Source organism: Condylura cristata, unplaced genomic scaffold (genome assembly GCF_000260355.1).
Source record: "Condylura cristata isolate star-nosed mole 26May11 unplaced genomic scaffold, ConCri1.0 scaffold00006, whole genome shotgun sequence".
Classification (NCBI taxonomy): Eukaryota; Metazoa; Chordata; class Mammalia; order Eulipotyphla; family Talpidae; genus Condylura; species Condylura cristata.
In genome coordinates, this window is record NW_004567107.1 from 44,149,955 (window position 1) to 44,171,365 (window position 21,411).

A 21,411-nucleotide genomic window follows, 5' to 3' on the forward strand; every position below is an offset into this window, starting at 1 on the left:
TATATATATATATATATATATATATATATATATATATATATATATATATGTTTTGCACTAAGTAAAAACACAGCTGAACTTGTATAAAATCCAGAATTAGTTTATATTATAGTATGTTTCTTTGCTGTAGTGGTGTTTTTCTAACAAGCAATAGTTAGGAGAAATTATATGTAATTCCATTTGAAACCAGATGTAGACAACACATTCAGTTTTGTAATACTTAAAATACAAACTAAGTCAATTAAAGTTCAGATGATGTAAGGATAACTGAATTTCTATGATTATTTCATACTCAGGCCGCACAAAGATACAACTTTATGGTTTCTTTCATAAATATGTATAGTGATCGTTTTAATAGGTTTGTTTTTATTAAAGAAAACACAAGTGCTATAAAGTATCTTTAGCATTTACATAGTAAATCTTACATAATCAACATGACAGACTAAGTAAAATATGATGCTTATTTCTTTGATCCTTTGAAGGGAAAAAAAAAGCCACCAGTTTTAATGACTTGTCTCATCCATGAGATAGATCTTTTGTCCCCTTCTTTAGTAACTTATCTGGGCATTCAATTCGTAATATTTAAAAAGCAGTCGGTAGCATGAAAGATTTAATTAATCTATTGCTAAAATAACTCAACAGTCTCAATGATTACAAAAGCAACTCAGTAAACAACAATTAGTGACATTTTCCATAATTTGTGATATACATATGTGAGGTCCTAGACCTTCAAGTATTTTACAGGACACTTCCTTTCAGTAACCTTTAATTTGGACCTGATTTTGGTATAGTTGTCTTAATATTCATTAAAAACTGGTGCTGGGGTTTGAATCTGACACCAGCAGAAACCTTTGGCAAGCTATTTAGCCTTTCTGTATATTATTTTTCTCATTTTTAAAATATGGATAATAATTGTACTAACCTCCTAGGGTTGAATTATTAAAAATGCAGTGTGCTTACAACAGTGCTGGGCATTTAGTAAGTAGAATATACAAGTATTTATTGTTGAAAATGTTTACATGGACACCTTTTATTTTGTTCCATTCAGTTTAGTAATTAATGCAGAAAGTATTTATTGTTCCTTTGTTGAGAATTGCTGTGAAGAACAGGATAAACAAGCATGACTGTTGTCCTCTGACACTCAAGCCTTTGATTATAAAATAATCACACTTACTTGTATTAGTGGCTTTGGGTTGTTTGTAGAAAGGAGAACTAACTTATTGTGTTCACATTTGAGGTGAAATATTTATCTGTTAACACAGATAAATATCCTCAGTAAAGTAAGAGGATGAGAATGTTTCTAGTAGAGGTAAGAGTTCGCAGCCAACTCACATGCTAGCTTTCTCCCATGAATCTTCCTGCGAGCTCTTACCTCTACTAGAAATGTTCTCATCCTCTTATCCTCTGAGGATATTTATCTGTGTTGACATCTTTCATATTTATTTCACCTCAAATGTGAACATAGTAGGTTAGTTCTCCTTGATGGTGCTTCAGTCACCTTTACATATTCCTCTTCATTTTTAGTCTTAGTTTCCCTTACCATCAGATTTTCATTTATTCCTAGGATTATTCCTCAGTTTGGAAAATATTAAAAAATAAAGTTTAAATTGAAAGCTAACAGGGCTAATAATTTAGGCTATTCGATACTAAAACATAACACTCTTGGAATTTAATTGACTAAAGAAATCTGTTTTTTTTGTTGTTGTTGTTTATAAGCCAAAAAATGTTTTAGTCAGATTTTTTTTTTAACATGGAGGACATATTTTAAGTTAACTTCTCTGTGGTTCATTCTCCTCAGTAGTCTTTTCACATCTATCCACAATTTTATACTTGTATACCTCTGTTATTGAATGCTAAACCCTAGAAATGTAGAAGTTTTTATATAAGCCTTGTTTGTATGACTTCTTTGTGCCTACATCTTGGAAGTTACATTATTTTAATGAGAGAATTATTATTAGTAGGAAATAAAAGAGAAGGGTGAAAAAAAAAAGAGAGAAGGATGATCCTGGATGTGTAAACATAGCAATTTGTGAACATAAAGTAATGCTACTTGCAGGGAAATAACTTAAAAACACATGTCCACTTTACATTCTTTAATACAATTATTTGTTATAGCAGAACTATGGCAAAATGAGGATAATTGATAACTGTGTGGCATTTATCTTCAGAGACAAGTACATTATTCAGGTTTTTCCAGAATTACCAGGATGTATTTATTAAAGAGATTTATTAGAAGGAATTGGCCTACTTAATTATGGAGACTAAAAAGCCCCAAGATCTAAATGAGGAAGCTGGAAACTAAGAACGTCCCATATTTCAAATCTAGTCTGCAGACAGAATAACCCCTTTCCAAGCTTAGGCAGTCAGGCAGGTGGGACTTCTTACTCCTGGAAGGGCCAAATTTTTTGTTCTGTTCATTCATCTGATTGAATGGGACTTCCCTGTGTTAGAGACGGTAATGTGCTCTGTGCAGTCTGTTGTTAATCCTATCCAGAAAGACCCTTGCAAATGTAATCTGAATAATTGACCAAATGGTCTGTGCACTCCTTGGCCAAGTGGACACAAAAAATTGTCACAGAAAGTCTGGTTTAACATTAAAGAAATCAGTCACTTCAATTCATCACTTAACAGAATGAAGGAGAACAACCATATGATCATTTCAATAAATGCAGAAAAACAATACTCACTTTATATAAAAATTCTTAGGGAAAACTTTGTCAATAAAGTAAATATAAGAAACCTACAATAAATGTCATACTGAATGGTGAAACATCACAGTTATTTCCTAGTATTTAGCATAAAGTGAGGTTTTTCACAATCAATTCTTGTGTGTCATTTCATTGAAAACTAAACCCATTCTAGTCATCATAAAATATAAAATCATAAAGATAAAAAAGTGGAACTGTCCCCACTTGTAGGTAATATGATTGTTTATGAATAATGTATCTACATGTAGATCTGGTTCTCCTCAAAGATCCAGATCTTTTTTGATAGAAAACAGAGCGAACCCAAATTTGCTCCATATTTCCATAGTTTAATACTTGATAAACCCACCAAGGAGATCATTGGGCAAAATAATTTTCACAGTATGTGTAAAATTTAACTGTAATTCCCACCGCATATGACTATTAACTCAAGATGGATGGACCTTAGACATAAAAACCAAATTTTCTGCTTTTTAAAGAAAATATAAAGGAATATCTTTATAGTTCAGAGATAAACAAGTTTCTTAAGTTACAGAAAACAATGATCATAAGAAAAAAGTAAATGAATTAGACTTTGTTAAATCAAAAACTTAATGCTGATAATAGATTAAAATGACCCAAATCAGTAGAAAAAATTTATAAAACATTTATCTGATAAAGGACTGATAACTGGGAGATATAAAGATCTCAAATAAGTCATTAATAAAATGACAAAATATACCAATAAAACATGAGCCAAAAATTTAAGATTCTTCACAAAGGAAGTTCCACAACATGAAAACATGTTTACCTAAAGGCTTGTACATGAATTTACAGCTCTTCTTAGTAGTTTTGTTTATCATTAAGTTGCACTTACTACATTGTTCTAAGGACTGAAGGAAAAAGTGTGTGTAGGGAAGGTACTGTTATCTAGGGATCAGGAATGTTAGGGAGCTGTTCTCTATCTGCATCTCTAAACCCTTGATTTGTTGTTGTCAATTAATAGCCTGCTACTGAGTCATTCTTGCCTTTATGTCTTCTAATCTCTGCAGGTCTTTTCAGTATCTACACCAAACTAGAACTCTTTTGGAAAAAGGCAGGTCTTTGGAGTAGAGGACTGGGATCTTACTGATTATCAGTGTTCTACATCCTCTCAATACTTTTGACAATATATATATTATTTTTAGGAGTGCTGAAATGAAGCCAGAAAGACCTGGGCTTATGTCTTCATTCATCCACTTACAGTATTCATAATTATTAGCCAGTTGTTGATTCTGTTTCTTTAATAAAGTAAGAATTTTTACATTTTTGTCAAAGATATGAAATTAGATAACACCTATTCAGTGAAATAATAATGGATATATATTATCACCCTACTTGGTACATATAGCACAAAGTAAGTGATAGGTGTTTACTCTTGTTTGAATTAACACCTAAAAAAAAACTCAACACCTGGTATTTTACAATAGTCCCCTCCTTTGCTTAAGAATTTAGGAGACAGAACATTGTTGGGGGTAAAGGGTGGTGGGTAGGGGAAACACAAAACAAAGCAAAAAACTGAATAACATTCAGTTCACTGGCCAAAGCCATGGGTATGATTGTGTGTTTAATTGATTGCTATTGGTGAGTGTTCTTTGTTCTGCTTCCACTGTAGGAATTTGTCCAGACAGGTCTTCTCAGAGCTAGGACATCTGGTCTATGATTGACAAAATTTTCAGATATTGATGCTGCCAAGTAAAAATTAACTTTCAAAAACAATATAAAAGGGAAGGTGTACTTAAATCTTAAGTAAGAAAAATCACGAATTTTCTTGACTTGAACTGCTGGAGGAAGGCCAGTGTAAAGTAAGGGCTCATTTTTAACTTAGGATTCCAATAAACTTTGTGGTGCAATGAAGTACCTTAATATTACCTTTTAATGCATGTTATTCATTTAGTTTCTTTGGTTACAGGTTGGCATATTTCTAACACCCTATTTTAGATTAGGCTTTATTTTATATTGGGTATTTAAAATTTTTGTATTGGCCTGTGAAATTGTAACATGTAACTTCTGTTGTATTAGTCAAAAGTTAATTGGCATTTTGATGTTTCTTTCTTGATAATAGAGAAACAGAAATGAATTTATACATATATTACTTTTTCATATTGAAATTTTGTGTGTATTGAATGACATTTAAAATCTTAATGGTTTATATAGTTGTATAAAAATAAATTTCCTCCAAAACAGAACATTTAAGAAGTTGGTAAACATAGGAAAGGTGCCCAAATTTGTTAGGTTAAAGGTGACTTTAAGGAAAGGCGATTTAGGGAAAGGTTAAAAAAAAATCTCCAGACTTCTATACATTTATGTTTATCTTTATGCCTGATAATTCAGAACATCTTAATTCACATTAAGTGTTTTGACTACATGTAAGAATGAACATTTGAAATATCTTGTTTTGAAAAACTATTACTGATTGCTTTTCTGTCTAAGTTTTAATATCTGTATATAGCTTAGAATACATGACTATCTTACATAACTCATGCCATCATGATTATAACTTTTTTCCTTTTATAAGTCAAGTTTGATCTTTTTCAACCACAAAGTTCCAGTAACAACTGGCGAATTTAGAAGGATTTAAGAATTCTTTTTATGTGCATTGGTGATTCTAACATTTATGTGAATGTATCATATAGTTAGGAAATATGGGTGAAGTTTGTCGATTTTATCCTAAGATAAAATGAGTAAAATAAGGTCTTAATAAATAAGGCTTCTCAGAGTTAAATCCTCCCTCCTGTTGTTGTAGATAGAAAATGGGCTGCCTCTTTGAAGTATGTTCTCAGGCATACATCTGGTTCCTCTCACACTTTCTTGTCCCTAGTTCTTCTCTCAGATGTGGCTTCCTTCATAGGCAGTTGTTCCTCATGTTGTGGCCAACATGACTGCTGTGCTTTCTAAATTGGATTCCACCGTTCTCTCTTGGGTCTTGTGCTTAACCATGGGCCATGTCACTCTTGCCTTGCAGATGGGATGTTAGATTTGGCCAGTCTAAACTTAACTAAAACAGGTTACCCATATGTGGGAGAGAATCAAGGTGCCTTTTTATTCACAAAACCTGCTAATGAATGGGGAGCAGTATTAGGACTGTATAACACAACAAAATTTAGTAGTTGGTTTTCTGGGAAAAAAATAGCAAATAATAAAAACAACTATCAAGTTCCACAAAACTTTCAGATTTCTGCCTTCCCCAATGTTTGTTCACTGTAGTTATCACTCTTTGATTGTATTAGGCACATTATGCATAGAAAGAATGCTGTTCTAGCTTGTTATTGGGACATTATTGCACTGGTACAGCCATTACACTAAGTTGAATATGGATTTATTAACATCCATTTATTTATTAACATAGTTAAAGAACTGAGCTTTTTGTTTTCTACAGAAGCTTGGTGGTGGGATGGACTTCATGGGTCTGCATTGGGAAAAAAAGGCTTGCCATTTAGTCATGCGCCAAAAATATGGATCAAGTATGGTAATTTTGCAGTAAAATTGATTTCCCAAACAGATGTATAATAGAGGAAGCCATTTTCAACTATTATTATTTATTTATTATTATTATTTTGGGCAAAGTAAAAAGGAAAAGGATGAAGCTAGTAATGATAATTTTGTATTACTATAGTCTTCCATAAGCCTGTCCATTCCCCCAGCATCTTCTGCCACAAGTTCTTGAATTGAAAAGAGAATCAAAACCAAATGTTGAGTGCTGAGCTCCAACCCCAGTTCTCTACCTTTCTGTTTCCTTTAGTTGAGTCCTTTTGTGTTTTGATTTAATAAATAGTCACTATCACTATTATTTTTTTCTCTCATAAAAATGGATGGAACATACCTGCTTTTTAAAAAAAATTGTAGGCAATTGATGAATTATAACAGGAAGCCACAACTGAGGAAATATGTGAAACAGCAGCACTGTACTCCTCCATATTACAATACAGATGAGTAATCTGTACTGTGATTTTTGTATAAGTTTTACAGATGTGGGCTTTTTTTGGCCCCAGAAATGTTTGAATGGAAACTGTTTTCAAGTATTCTTTTTGCTTGGCAGATTGCAAGACTGCTATCAGCTGCTTTTATGATTACTCTCTGGACTTCATCCAATTTACATTTAAATATAATAAAAGTACATGTGAAAATGAGACAATGTAGATCATTAGGACTGTATTTTTCATAGCCCATTTTTATATTTGAACTGATTAATGAATATCTGTCGAGTACGAAAGAGAGCACATCCCACCAAACTGTTCCCTTGATTTTTTCATCAGTGGATATATTGCCTCTAGGGTGGTGAAGGGATTTTCTTTTCCAGGACTTAGTGATTTATTACAATACAATGATGATACTTTTTATTTGAATTAACCATTTTCTTTAAGAGACTAAACATAGGGTTAGAAATCTGAACTGTAGCTTATAGTTGCATGTCATTAGCTGGACTAAAAAAAATGCTTCTTAAGATTTTGACATGTTTCCCATTAATTAAGGCAGAGTTCTATATTTACTAACAAAATACTTCGAGATTTTCTAATCAGAATGCTACATAATGATCAGATAATTAAATTTTTATTGCATTATATAAATAGAAATAAGGTGGCTTATTACATAATTTAAATATAGTGAGGTTGACATTAGATTTTAATTTTCATTTTTGACTTCCTTCTTATATTACTGGTATTCTAGTGTTTTAGCAATCATTTAGCTAATATTTATGGCACAAGCTATTTGTTGGTGATGGATATACAGTGATAAAACACATCTGAACGCTGTCATGATAGGGCACTGATTCTAGTACAAGAAACAGATGTTAACTAAACAAACACACAAACATATACTTTCAAGTTATTGTGAATGCTCTGAAGGAAAAGAATAAGGTGAAACTTTCACTTAGAAAGATGAAGAGTAAGAGAAACTTGATGTCATGTAAGAAAAGGGACCCATTATTTGTGGATACTTCTATGCCAAGAATGAGTTTTTGGTTTAAACTACGGCCTCCTGCCTTTCAGAATTCAATTTGCAGCTAGTAACTCTTATCTCTATAGCTCAAATCAGGTATGGAGATGGAAATGGATCGATCTTTCATATATGTGTGTTTATTATAGGTATACATACATATATTATTACAAATGTGGTGATATACACACACATATACATGTACACACATATATAACTTGTTTTCTCTTATGTAATGGTAAAGGTTTTTCATAGCATTAAATGTTCCATAGTTTATACCATGATTTTTGAAACAAGTACCCAATGTTTCCAGAAAATGGTTTATTATTATTATTTTTAAGATCTTTTATAAAACTGACACAGACATTCTTAAAGTGGTACATTAATAAATATTTTCTTAGGAGTAGTTTTCAGCTTTTAGTGTTACTAGTCACAGAGGCTTCAGATTTTAAACGATTTTTACATATTTACAAGTTTTGGTATATATCGTCAAATTGTTGGCAAGATTTATTTTAACATGATGGATTGACTTAATGCAGTTTAATTTTGTTATTTGTGAGTCTGAAGTCTCTTCATTAATTGTGATAGTCATGGAAGTTAGTTCTGAATGTTGGGTCTCTATTGACCTTTAAATTGATTTAAATTCTGTTATTCCCATCTTGTTTTCCTAGAATAATGATAATAAGTCTTCTTAGAAGATGTTTTACCATGTGTACCCCTATTGGTGATTTCTAAATTTGACCAGAGAAAAATTGAAAAATTCAAATCCATTGTGTGTTTTTCTATCATCTCTGTTTTTCTTCTGTTTCATGATGATATATCTCTTTTTGATGTATTTTGAACCATTTCACCAAGTTAATAACAGATAAGATAGTAGTGGTGCCCGACATATTCTCACACTTGGGAGTGGGAGTATAGGAACTACCTTACGATGCTGCATTGAAGTTTCTTAAGGAAGTATCATTGGGGAAGTTTGTGCTGTCAGTTAATTTGCTTCCTAAGGCTCATTCCTAGGTACATGATGGACTTCTAATTTTGTTCCTGTGGTCATTTAAAAAGAAATACCCGACAGACTCTCAAAAGTGGATTCAAAATATCTGAGCATCATAGGAGAAGGATTATATGTTGTGTACTTCATTCTGTTGTCTCTTACACATGACCTTATAGGCTCTATTAATAAACATATTCATAAGACACTTAGCTCCCTAAGAGTCTGTAGAGCTATATACTTTATCTAATCTTGCCCAAAATTATCACCCATGTAAAGTTTGATATGCCATGCATGAATTCAGAACAAAATAACTTCATCTATCCCTTAGTACTAATGAGTTCAATTTCATGTTATATTTTATATGGCATAGTGAGAGTGGATTGTTTAATATCTGTAATTCTGGACTTCCATAACTTTCTTTCAGATAGTTAAGTAAATGTTGAGAGGCAGAAATTCTAAAAATAATTTCTCCAGAATATTTTGGTGACTGCTAGAGCAGGCTATTTGAATGCATTCTCCTTCTTTTTGCATATATTTTCTTTTGTCTGTTTGAACAGTATTCCCATATGTTAGAAAGATAGAGTTTCTAGTCCCATACCTTAAATTGCTTTATAATTGCCTTATTTTATAAGGAAGACATATTTTGGCATGGTAAAACTTGGAAATATTGCTTAGAAATTAATCTGAACCTATTAGAATTAGGGGTAGAAGAGGAACTGTATTTTGGAAAATTGCTAGCTTGATTGAATAAAGTCTGTCAACATGGTATGATATGCATAAAAAGCAAAAATAATGAGACCCATATATTTGTTCTCAACTATGATTAAAGTTTGGTTATGGGTCATACATATCAAATGGAAAAATATGACCCACATTTAAAATGTATTGAATGTGGTTTGGGTTTTCAACATTGGAGTAAAACTGTGGAGTTGTTCTAGATTATAATCTGGCAAAGGCTGTATTGCTTGTTAGCTGTGTGACTTTTCACAAGCTAATTTAAATTCTGAGATCTGTTTTCTCCTATGTTTTATAAAATAACTATTTATTGAAAAGAATGTTTTAAAAGCCTCTTGATCTACTAGGCATGTAGAATGTACTTCTCAAGAAGACAGATTTAAAATAGAAGTTTAAAATAGGTTTAAAATTGAATGCTGGAAAAATATCTGAAATATTTCCAATAATTCTTTATTAAAATTAGAAGAAATTCAGTATGATACTTTTTACTGTGACTGTGAGACATTTTGTTTATCTTTAGTAACTTTTAAAACTAGTTCCTCAATGTTTATGAGCACAAATATTGAAAAATTTTCCTTGGGTATGTACTCTGGGACCCACACAAGACTTTCAAATGTATTGTGCACCTTGATAAAATCAGGATTCTGGAATCTCTGAGTATACAGTTGGAAAATGGGATGTCTAGGCCACCTGCAGACCTTGTGATTAATGGCTGTACGAACAAAGGAAATGTCCTTGTAAGCTTTATATACTGAATTCATTGATTAATATTAATCTTAGCATTGTATTTTATCCCCAACCCCCTTCATTCAGTGTAATGTGATTATATGGTTTGTTTTTCATGTACTCAGTTGAATAGCCTATTATTTGTCTTTGACTGATAAATGAAATGTAATTCAGGAAGTCAAAGTAGGGTTCAAATACCATTTTTCATCTTAATTAGATCTAAATTTTAAAGCTATACTTCCTGTATTAAAGCAGTCCTTATAAATATTTTTTAAATTAAAAATTAAAATCAACAAATTTTCATAACTCAAAACTATAATTATCTCCCAAAATTATGTGTGTAAGAGAATGTATCTACAAATTTAAAATGGTTGAATAAGTGCACAGGTGAAATGAACCAGTGTTAAAATTTATACTACATAGGATCAGAGATGAACATCCAAGTCTTCAAAGTCGGATGCTAGTGTGTTCCATGGATAAGAACTGGCAGAAAATGGGCCATTTTCTATTCTACCATTATATTAGTCTCTTGAAATATTTTTATGTAGTTTCTGATTAGCTTTTTGAATAAGCTTGACTCTACTATCTTTGTTAATAAATTCTGTAAAACAGAAGTATTTGAGTGCAGAGTGAAACTTTAAAAAGCTGTTTTATAACAGCAGTATAAGGTGACTTCAGTTTTTTGTTGAGATGAGAATCAAGATCTTGATCACAATTTCATTTAAGAACCTGGTTGATCAAGTATATATATATATATAATATACCTGATTTTTGAAATCCTGTGAGAGTTTTAGGAAAACTTTTTTTTAAAAAAGATTTATTTATTTATGCATACAGAACTGGGGTACAGGTCAGAGGTGCAGCGGTGGTGAGAGGATCCACCAGAGAGAGAGTGGGGAACAGAACAGGTATTGACGAAGTATACTGCAGAGGGGAGCAGCAGGCGGGTTAGGAGAGGTCTGCCGTGCCATGTAGAGCACTTCTAGGGTGGGGATCAAACTCATGCTGAAGTGACTTTAGCTTCTTAGTGCTGTGCTTTAACTCACTGCTCCAACAGGGAGGACCAGGTCAAGTATATATATATAAAATTCCTAATTTTTGAAAACCTGTGAGAGTTTTAAGAAAACATTTTTTGGGGGAGAAGCAAATTTAGCTAATAACTAGAAAAGCTATAGTTAGCGTGAAGTTCAGAATGCAAAAGGGCAATGGGCTACTGCATATTAATAACATTAAACATAGCCACTTCTGGTGGAATGACTACCTGTATGGACTTTTCAGAAGCTTGATTTCTTTAGCTCAGTATAATGTCTATTACATATATCTACATTTACTACATAATTCTGATTTCCCTTTTTCTAATGTATACTTAGTTTTGATACAGCTAAGAAATATTCATCTATTCTAAGTACTTCAGTAAGGGTGAAATTCTCTCCATATTTATAACCAGAAGTGAAAATTTTATGATAAAAGAGAGAATGGACTACAGAATTAAAACACTCTACTAATCTTTTAGAATCTATTTGGAGGAATTCCAAAATAAATAGATCACTTTATATTTTTATAGTTAATCTCAGCGCATTAAATATTCATTAGTGTTAGGTGAACATGTAAAGAACAAAATTTCCTTTAGCAATTTTTGTATTATCTCATTAGAATGTTAGATACTTCTCAAATAGAATACATTCCCTCTAATAAATGCTGGATTTACTGTGTATTCCATCCATTTTATTAAAGTAGTTTTTATGTAGTATTTCTTAGTAGCTCTTTAAATTAGGCTATGTCTATTAAAATAATTGACTAAAACCCATAAAAACTGTATGACTTTTTACATTGGAACAATAGCAGAAAATATTGATAAAAATCACAAAATGTTAATTCACATTCATTTTGGGGATGATAAAGAAGTAGGTATAGTGTTGCAGAGAAAGTCTTGAAGCCTAGAAGGCTTCAAATTTAATTTGGATTATCAGTGTGGCAATTTCCCAAAGAGCTGAACCTTCCTTGCCTGTAAGTTTGATATGATGCAGTGCAAATCTGTTTTATTTATATTATATATGTACATATTTGAAGAGGAAGATTCAGGGGTACTAGAATAATTCATAACACAGTTTTTTTATTAATGCTAAGAAGTTACCAACAGGTAATTCTTTATTGTATTAGAGAAAGAAGAGAGTTTAGGGTTTGGTTATGACTAAGTTGAAAACAGACAAAAAGATTAAAGAATGGGAAGGAAACAAAGAGATGCAAGCACAGTAGAATAAAGAATAGATTAGATCAGGTGGTCAAAATTCTAGTTGCATAGGACTTATCTTAGGCTTATGAATTTAACCCCCACATTTTTTAGTCAACCCTGATGTTCTACCCTTAGATTTGTTAAAACATTTTAACATGAAGTATCTGATAGTACCTAATTCTAAATAATTTCACTATACATGGTAGTTTGATGATTAAGAATAAAATAATGTTTCAGAACTAGTTACTGACTTTGGTCCTAATTAGTAATTGCCATTAGTCACATTCTTGGTTAAATAATAGGTTGCTATGCCTAATACTTAACACTGTCTTTGTTAGAAATAGTGAATAATTGTACCTAATTATGTTAATAACACATCTTTCTTAATTCTTAATGGCATAGCTAAAGAATGTAGGTTGTTAGAAAATAACGAAATGGAGTATATATCTTTTGCTTCTTATTTCTTAAATATGGTATTCTCTTTTTTAAAAGGAAGAATGAAATTTGCAAACTGTTGGATTCTCAAAGCCAATGAGTCATTGGCATTTTATACACAGCCCCATATTTCCATAACAGATAGAGATAAAAGACTGTTTTGTTAAGCGTTTTATAGGAAATTAGTGCTCCTTTCTCACTGCATTTCTATTTATTGGTTGTGCCAAAAATACCGGATGGTTTCACTCATAGCAGGCGTATAAAGGATGAGGGGAGAAAATAATAATAATAATGAGCAACTACATACCAGAGACATTTTATGGGGGTGGCATGGGGAATGGGATCAAAAACTGGGGGGGTGGGGGAGGAAATACATGGACTGTGGTGATGGCACATGAGTGATTTGGTGATGGGAAACCCGTGGGGATTACAACTGAGATGGAAAAAGGCACAAAATGGTGTAAACATAAACTTTTATATTATTTAAAAAAACCAATTTGGTTGTGCCTTGAAGATAAATAACTGATAACCTTCAAGAGCAATCACTTTTTTTGATTTTGATAAAATATATCAGGTGGTAAAACCCATCTTAGTCAATTGATTGCTTTTGTTAAGGAAATGAAAATTGCTATTTGTGTTTCAAAATGTCTTTTAGGTTTAGATACTGTTGTAATGGTAATTATTAGTGGAGTATTTTATAGTGTTTTATGTTTATAGACACTAACTACTCATGTGTCAACAGAAGACTGCAAAATATGCTTAATTTGGATACTTACAAGTTTTCACAACATGGGTTGGCCATCATTGACTCCTCCCTTTGTTTTGATTGTCCTGTTCATTAAATCTGACTCATCCTATGCATTGGAAATTTTTCATAATTATTGGCAAATTAATGATGTGTCAGACAATTATTCAAGTTAAATTTTAAGCACTTATTTATCTTCTCCAGGCTATGATATGCTGTGGTTGACACTCATTCCAATTCTGTGTGTAAATAAGAAGAGAACCTTCATACTGAAAGATACTCATTTACCCAAAGATTCAAGTGGATATTATTTCATGTCTCACAAAACTATATCATGTAGAGTGATCTAACACCAAGTTTTTATTTTGAAGAGAGGCCTTTTGGGATAGAATACTTTGGAACATTCACATGAATTAAACCTCACTCCTATGTTATTCTAGTTATATAATCCTACCTTTGGTACATGAAATGATTCATTTATTCTGTGGTCATTTCCATTCATAAATGTCTGACTTCCTCTGGGCCTTCAGTTTTCAGTTGGAAGGCAAGGAGTTCAGTCTGCTGCCACATATGTCCCAACCAGAGTTGGATGTGCACTACAGAAGACCCTCCTGTGGCAATAACTCAGCCCTCTCATATCATCACCACAGTTTATCACCAGTCCCTAATTATTCAAAGCCATACTACATTTCTTGACTCTTACGACTATTTGTTAGTCATGGTAGCCTGATTCTCATTTCCTCACTTGCTTTAACATACCAGTGTGACAAAATCTAATAACTCTAGGAAACCCTATATGTTGTGGCCAAACCGGTATAAGCCTGTTATATAGGATATATCTTATTTGTTTTAAATAGACATTTAAATAAAATTTATAACATTCTAAATATTTTGCAAATACAAAATGTTTTATCTTTGTACTGGCTTTGTCAGGTAGCTACCATTGTCATGACTCATTTTTCAAATAAGAAAATGGAAGCACAGAGAGGTTTAACATTTTGATCCAGGTTACACAGTCATTGGTGAAGATGAGGTCTGAGTCTGAACTCTATAGTACTATATTATGCTACATCACGAATTATAGTTTTTTAACAAATTGTTACCATGTTTTCTTTTTCTTATCACCCATGTACATTATAATCCTAAATTGAACCCTGAGGAATAATTATGAAAAGTTAAAGAATAATTTGCCTACTGTCCTTTGATACTATGGATGAGAAGTGCTTTTTTATTATTTTATTTTGTTTATAAAAACATAACGTGATTGTGTTTCTGTTGATTTAATCTCTTAATTTATATATGTTAAATAAAATGTATGAGAGTATCTTTCTCTGTCTCTAGTGTATGTTTGTTAGGACTGCTGTAACAGCCCAAGGGAAGCTTGCTGACTTAGCCATTTTCATTGTGGCTTAACTCTTGGAGAAGTTTTCCTTGATTTCATCCTGTCTTAGTTATTTTTAGTTAAGGTTAACAGAATTTTTGCTGATATAAATCTTGGAAACTTCGTTGCTGTGATATGAAATTCATGGGAATATAAGTATTCAGATGAAAGGATCCTTTGCACATCTTTCCTGAAAATCACATCTCCATTGTTGGCTTTACTGAGATGGTTGACTTGATCATGAATCATGTGTCTGGTCTCTAGCATATGTTTGTTGAGAAAACCCATAAATCCAGTCTCTGTAATATACCATATCAATAGTTCTATTTTACTTATCAATTCCTTTATTTATTTCCTTTCCTATCTTAAAATGCATAGTAGTGAAAACAAGGCTATACCTTTTATACTTTCCTTGGAAAGGTCCTCAGCTGCATATCTTAAGTTCAAAACTGGTACAGTCTACCTTCCACCCAATAGAAGAACAGAATCCTGACATCTCATAACAGGAATTACCTTTCTTCTAGTATCTAAGAGCTGGCTGATAATTTCCATCACACACTTTGACAGAAACACTGATAGCAAAGTTTATATGCCTTGCAATATTCTGTTCATGCTTACACAGTATTGTTTATAGCAATAGGCATTTTCTTTATTCTTATATTTTATAAATCACTTCCGTAGTTTACGTAGTATCACAGCTGTACTGTACTCCCCAATACAGTTATTTGTTTTCTCAGACAGTATTTGTTTCCTAGGACTGCCATTAGAAAGCAACACAAATTAGGTGGCTTATAACAAAAGAAAACAAAACAAAAAATAGTCTCAAAGTTTTGGAGGCCAAGAAAACTGAAATCAAGGTACTAGCAGGTACCAAGTTACTCTTGTGTTTGTGATCTTTCCTTGCCTCGTCCGGGTGGTGGAGGTTAATCTTTTCGTGGCCTTTGCCTTGTAGATGTGTTACTCCAACCTGTGCCTTCATCTCCCATGGCTTTCCCCCCTGTGTGCCTGTATCTATCTCTTTATTGTGATATGGACACCAGTCAGTCCTACCAAATTAAGGGCCTACCCTATGTCAGAATGATCTTAAGTAAGTAATCATTTCTACATAACTGTATTTCCAAATAAAGCCACACTGGATATACTGGGGCCACAATTCAACCTGAAGCACCCAATTAACAACCAGAACAGCCATATAACAACTGTAACAACTGCATCAAATAGTTTTAGGCTGGTGTTATTTTAAAATATCCTTTCCTTCTTTCCTAATTATTGTTTAATTGTTATAAATAGACTGAAGAACAGAATAATTTCACGCATTTTTGTATAGCTTCAAAGCCTTCCTATCAGACATTTGCACATGAAAGCATTTCTTCTTTTTATAATTAGCTATGTGGTGTGTCACAAAATGCTTAAGTAATACCTCAGTTTGGGTGTTTTGTGAAGTATTAACTTCTCGTTTTATTAATCATATATTGTGGTTGTATGAAATTTCCAATTTGTGATTCAAATAACTGCCTTAGTTTTTTCTGAGCGAGTTGCTGATTTAAAACAAAATTCATCTTTAAGTTAAATCACTCATTTTCAGTATAAATAATGCAAAGCATTAATTTGATTTCCTGGTAGACAAGAACAAATCATCAGAATTGTGTAGTAAGTCTTTCAGTAATCAAGTATGGAGGAATCTAGTGCATAAAAATTCATGATACTTCCCTTTAAATTTATATTTTAAACTAATATATATGGTTATCAACAAAGTACTAAGAAATACCACTCATATTAGTATCATGATTTCATGTCTAGAATGTTTGCTTGAAAATTTCATGTATTATTCTTCTTTGTACATATATGTCCATTAAGTTTATTTTGAAATGGAACTATATCTACTCTTCTTACTGATGAAATTATAGAGGGTATTCCTTTACATGACCTCATTTAATTTTCATAGAGATATAGAATAGTAGTAGTATTTGTCAATACTTAACAACAGTAAATTATTTCTGTGGTAGTGAAGCTTACTATTTTCACTCTGACATTGTTCTAGGTATTTTTGAATATTGAAATGCAAAGAAACTCTTATCAGTTGTACTTATAATGGGTCAAGCAGTTGAGTTGCATACAGATCTTGTTGCATGTTTACAACTGAAGTATTTCTAGGAGAGGGTAATGGAAAATTAACATGTGTGAGCCATAATTTCCCTACAACAAAGGTCCTATAATATCTATATTGTTCACTCTTTATTTTTCTTCATGAAATAAATACTGGTAACATTAAGAAAATAAAGTTTCTGCAGATGAGTCAAAGCTTCTATTTCTTCTTTTATGAAAACATTGTATCTTAAACTATTATTTTTAAATTTTTCAGGATTTTCATTATTCCTAGTCTTAAGCTAAATGCAGCAAAATCACTTAGAACTTTTTCTATACTTAACTAATTTGATAGAAACCAGTGATGTTGGTAAATATTACTGCATTTAGAGGACCAACTGATACAACTAGCATTCAACTTTCAGGATGAATTTTCTTTGTATAGCAGACTGGTGAGTCAGAAAGCATTGTGGTAGGGACAATGTACTGAGGGAGATTCGGTGCATTTTGGCTCCAGTGACTAGGGTCTTGAGGTTGAAAATGAATAGGAGAGAAACCTGGAATTCTCACCAGTGGAGGCAAATCTTAAAAGTCAGGCTCAGAAATTGAGACATTATTCTAAAGGCAGATCAGAGTGATCAGACCTTACTGAGCTAAGAAATGAAAGATTACAATATACTTGATCAAGATTAATGTGATAGTTGTAAAGATTAACGGGTGGTAGGAGATACTGAGGGCAGGAAAATTAGGCAGCATTTTATGCTAGAATTCACCACCTGAAAGTGAAGCTGGAAGGAATATTTTGCATACATAATGGTGGCTGACTGGATTTCTAGGGATATAAAAGAAGGGAAAGATTCAAAATGTTGACTGTGAATATAGAATGAATTGTATCATTGATTCTAACAGAATGTTTGTAGTTGAAGTAGTTGATTTTAAACATGTTGAGGATAATTTTTATGAACTTTGAAATCATAATTCTAAATAAAAGAAATTTGAACTCTATAAAGAGAGGTTTTAGACTGGAGTTTATTCGAACTTTGAAATTAATTTACATGGTAAAGTAATTGCATTAGTGAGACCCTGAGAATCTTATGTTTCAATCCTAATTTTCCATCAGCCAGTCTGTTGTCAGAGATTGTCAAGGAATATTAGATTAGCTCTTTTGTTGGTAAAGATTTATTTATTTATACAGAACTGGGGTAAAAGCCAGAGGTGTAGGGGCAGTGACAGGCTTCACCAGAGACAGAGCTGGGAGCAGAACAGTCAGATGGAGGAAGTACACTGCTGAGGGGAGCAGCAGGGTGGGTCAGGGGAGGTCTGCCGCACCATGTGAATCACCTCCAGGGCCAGGGATGGAACTAGCACTGAAGTGGCTGCTGCTAGCTTGCAGTGCTGAGTCTTAACCCATTGTGCCACCAGCGAGAGCCCTTAGTTACATTTTAAGACTTCTTTTGCTGAGCTATTTGAATGATGACTACCTCATTACATAGTGTTGGCCTAGACACAAATTAACCTGTATGAGGTCTTTATAGACAAGATATGACTGCTAGCTATATATTCATGAGAATAAAGTCTTCCTAGATTCAAAATAATCTTTTCTTAGAATTTACGACTGAAACACAACTCCTTCTCATAGATTTGTTTGTGGTGGTGATGTGGATGTTTTATCCCTTGAGTCGGCGAGACTGTTCATTTGCTCCTAATTGTGACTTTGTGAATGTGTACTTGTTAATAAACTTAAATTTGATTACAATATATTTTGATTAAAATATTAAAATATTGTTCTGGACCCATTAGTTAAATTCTTCAATGACATATTCATTGACTACTTTTATATATTGCTATTATAGGTTTTTTTTAAAGCTTTGTATACATTTCAACATTCAATGCATTGATATATCCTTGTGATGGGAGGGTGATCCTTCTTACAGACATGCTTTCAAATTTGTGTTCTTTCCTTTGAGTTTTTCTTGGTACCTAGGTCCTAGTGAATGTGCAGTGCAGTTTAGCATCTTACTTTGTCATTTATAAATATGAATAAATAGGTTATTACCTCCATTCAGAGGAAGTTGAATTTATCACTGACTGAATGTTTGAAATTGTGAAACATTATCCTCAATTATGTAGTAACTAAATATTCATGTAAGTTATATTCAAAGTATGATTCAGCATGACTTTCTGTAGCTACTGAAATGTTTAAAGCACTTCAACCCTATTGTGTTTCAGTGCACCTGCAGGAAAGACATGGTGAAAATTTCAATGGATATCTTTGTAAGAAAATTTCAGCCAGATAGATATCACCTTTGGAAGCAAGGAAAGGATATATACACCATTGATCACACAAAACCTACTCCAGAATCTACTCCTGAAGTAAAAGCATGGCTGCAGAGGAGAAGGAAAGTAAGAAAAGCATCCAAGAGGTAATATACTGACTCTATTAAAGAGGGTCATTGAACCTGATGTTCTTCAAAAACTATCAACTTTTTCCTATTTTCTCATCATAGTTTACTTATTACTGAAAAATTTAAGTCAAGATATTTTTAATTATTGAAAAGTATATCAATGAATAGAATGTAGGAAAAGGTATATATAATATTTGATATTCCTAAAGTTGCTATGTATGGCAAATAGAACAAGTCTAGAACTTCTAGAAGCTACACTAATGTATTTGAAAGTTTATTGATACTTTTTATTTATCTCCATTTTTTTAATTAATTTCAGTATTATGATTTCTAACTTTGTCATTTTGTTACTGATTATAGTAGTTTTCTCTCATTTGTTAAATATCTGAGACCTTTCTCATTGGAATGTTTATATTTTGTTATTTTTTTTAAAGATTTATTTATGTATCATACAGCAATTGGGGTATAGGCCAGAGGGCAGGGGGTAAGAAGACTCACCAGAGACAGCATGGGGAAAAGAACAGGCAAATCTACTGAAATATACACCGAGGGAAGCAGCGGGTATATCAGGAGAGGTCTGCCACGCCATGTAGGTCACCTCTTTGGCTGGGTATCAAACTTGTGCTGCCGTAGTTCATGATAGATTAATAGTGCTGTGCTTTAACCTGTTGTGCTACTAGGGAGGGTCCCAAACTTCTGCATTTTACAGGATATATAACTGAGGCACATACAGAATTAGTTGCACAATTATAATGCAAGTGTTCTCAATAGTTGATAGCAGTTGTCTTCAAAGTGTTAGTGTTCAAATGAAGTTATTAGGATGGGAAAAACATTTTTGAAATGGGAAGTTAGACTAAGATGTACTGTAGACTTGTGGTGAGAATAGTCCTATGTGATTGAGTTAAGTGTTAATTTATGACATGTGAAACTGTGTGTATGTTTGTGCATTATGTCTCCATCTATAAAACTCATCTATCAGTGGGTTCCATTCAAAACTGTTTGGGAAACAATGATTTATAGAGAGTCAATACCTTTGATAAATGTGTTCATCTACGTTATCAAAAAAAGCTAGCAGGAGGAGGATGTTGTATTCAATATGAGAAAAAATTCTAATAGAATATCTCGAGATTTGTTCTTTAATGAACAAAAAGCACAATACACTAGTTATGTCTATGATTTGACCTCCAATTTACTACTATAGTGTGGTTCTTTTTGGGTTGATAGAGACCATAGATCTATGATTTTTAACAGATTTTAAATCCCTTCACTAGTTTAAAATATCAATAGACTTAACTCACCCACCCCTCAAGCCCATGTTTAGGGTCTTGTTGGTTATACTTTCATTTTCTGCTTGGTCAGAGAGTTGCTGATCCCCCATAAATAAAACCCTGTCTAAGGAAATCTAATGAAGGGAATGATTCATTAAAACTTCAAAGAGATATCAGCCATCTTATTGAATATGTACCGTGCTGTTGCTAATGTAGGTATTTCCCATATGGGCCTATGCATGGTTTTTTTTTTTTTTTTTTATAAAAGTGATAAATGTAGTGATGGTAATGGTACTGTACAGTGAGCAACAGCCAACGCTAATTTTCCTGGCTGCTACCTGAATCTCAAATCTCTGTTCTTCTTGATTTCAATTGAGGTGTTAGAGGTGATGGTGGTGGTTGTGGTATGGGTGTGTGAGTTTGTACAATGAAATGTATGTGCTTTGATTTGATTTATATTTTTTCCTAAATGAAAGTGTTAGAAATGTTTTGTCATATACAAAAGGCATCTATAACAGATTTTTTGGAATGACTTGTTGGAAAAGAAAAATGATATCCACTTCGAAAATATTAAGTTGTCAGTCCTCCCTGGTGGCACAGTAAGTTAGGGCACAGCATTGCAAGCTAGACGTAGCTACTTCAGTGAGAGTTCAATTCCCACTCAGAAGTGATCCATGTGGAGCAGCAAACCTCTCTGTCTCACCTGCTGCTCCCCTCAGCAATGTGCCTTGTTGATTTGCCTGTTC

The 21,411-nt window shown here is 32.7% G+C and overlaps 1 protein-coding gene across 1 annotated transcript in view; it reads left to right on the forward strand.

The window, feature by feature from the left end:
- Positions 1 to 21,411, forward strand: part of KDM4C (lysine (K)-specific demethylase 4C) — a 349,283-nt gene that overhangs the window by 169,319 nt on the left and 158,553 nt on the right. Inside the window, exon 9 of the mRNA XM_004677654.2 lies at positions 19,222 to 19,415. Within this exon, the coding sequence (XP_004677711.1) occupies positions 19,222 to 19,415 (194 nt within the window). The remainder of the gene's footprint in view (positions 1 to 19,221; positions 19,416 to 21,411) is intronic.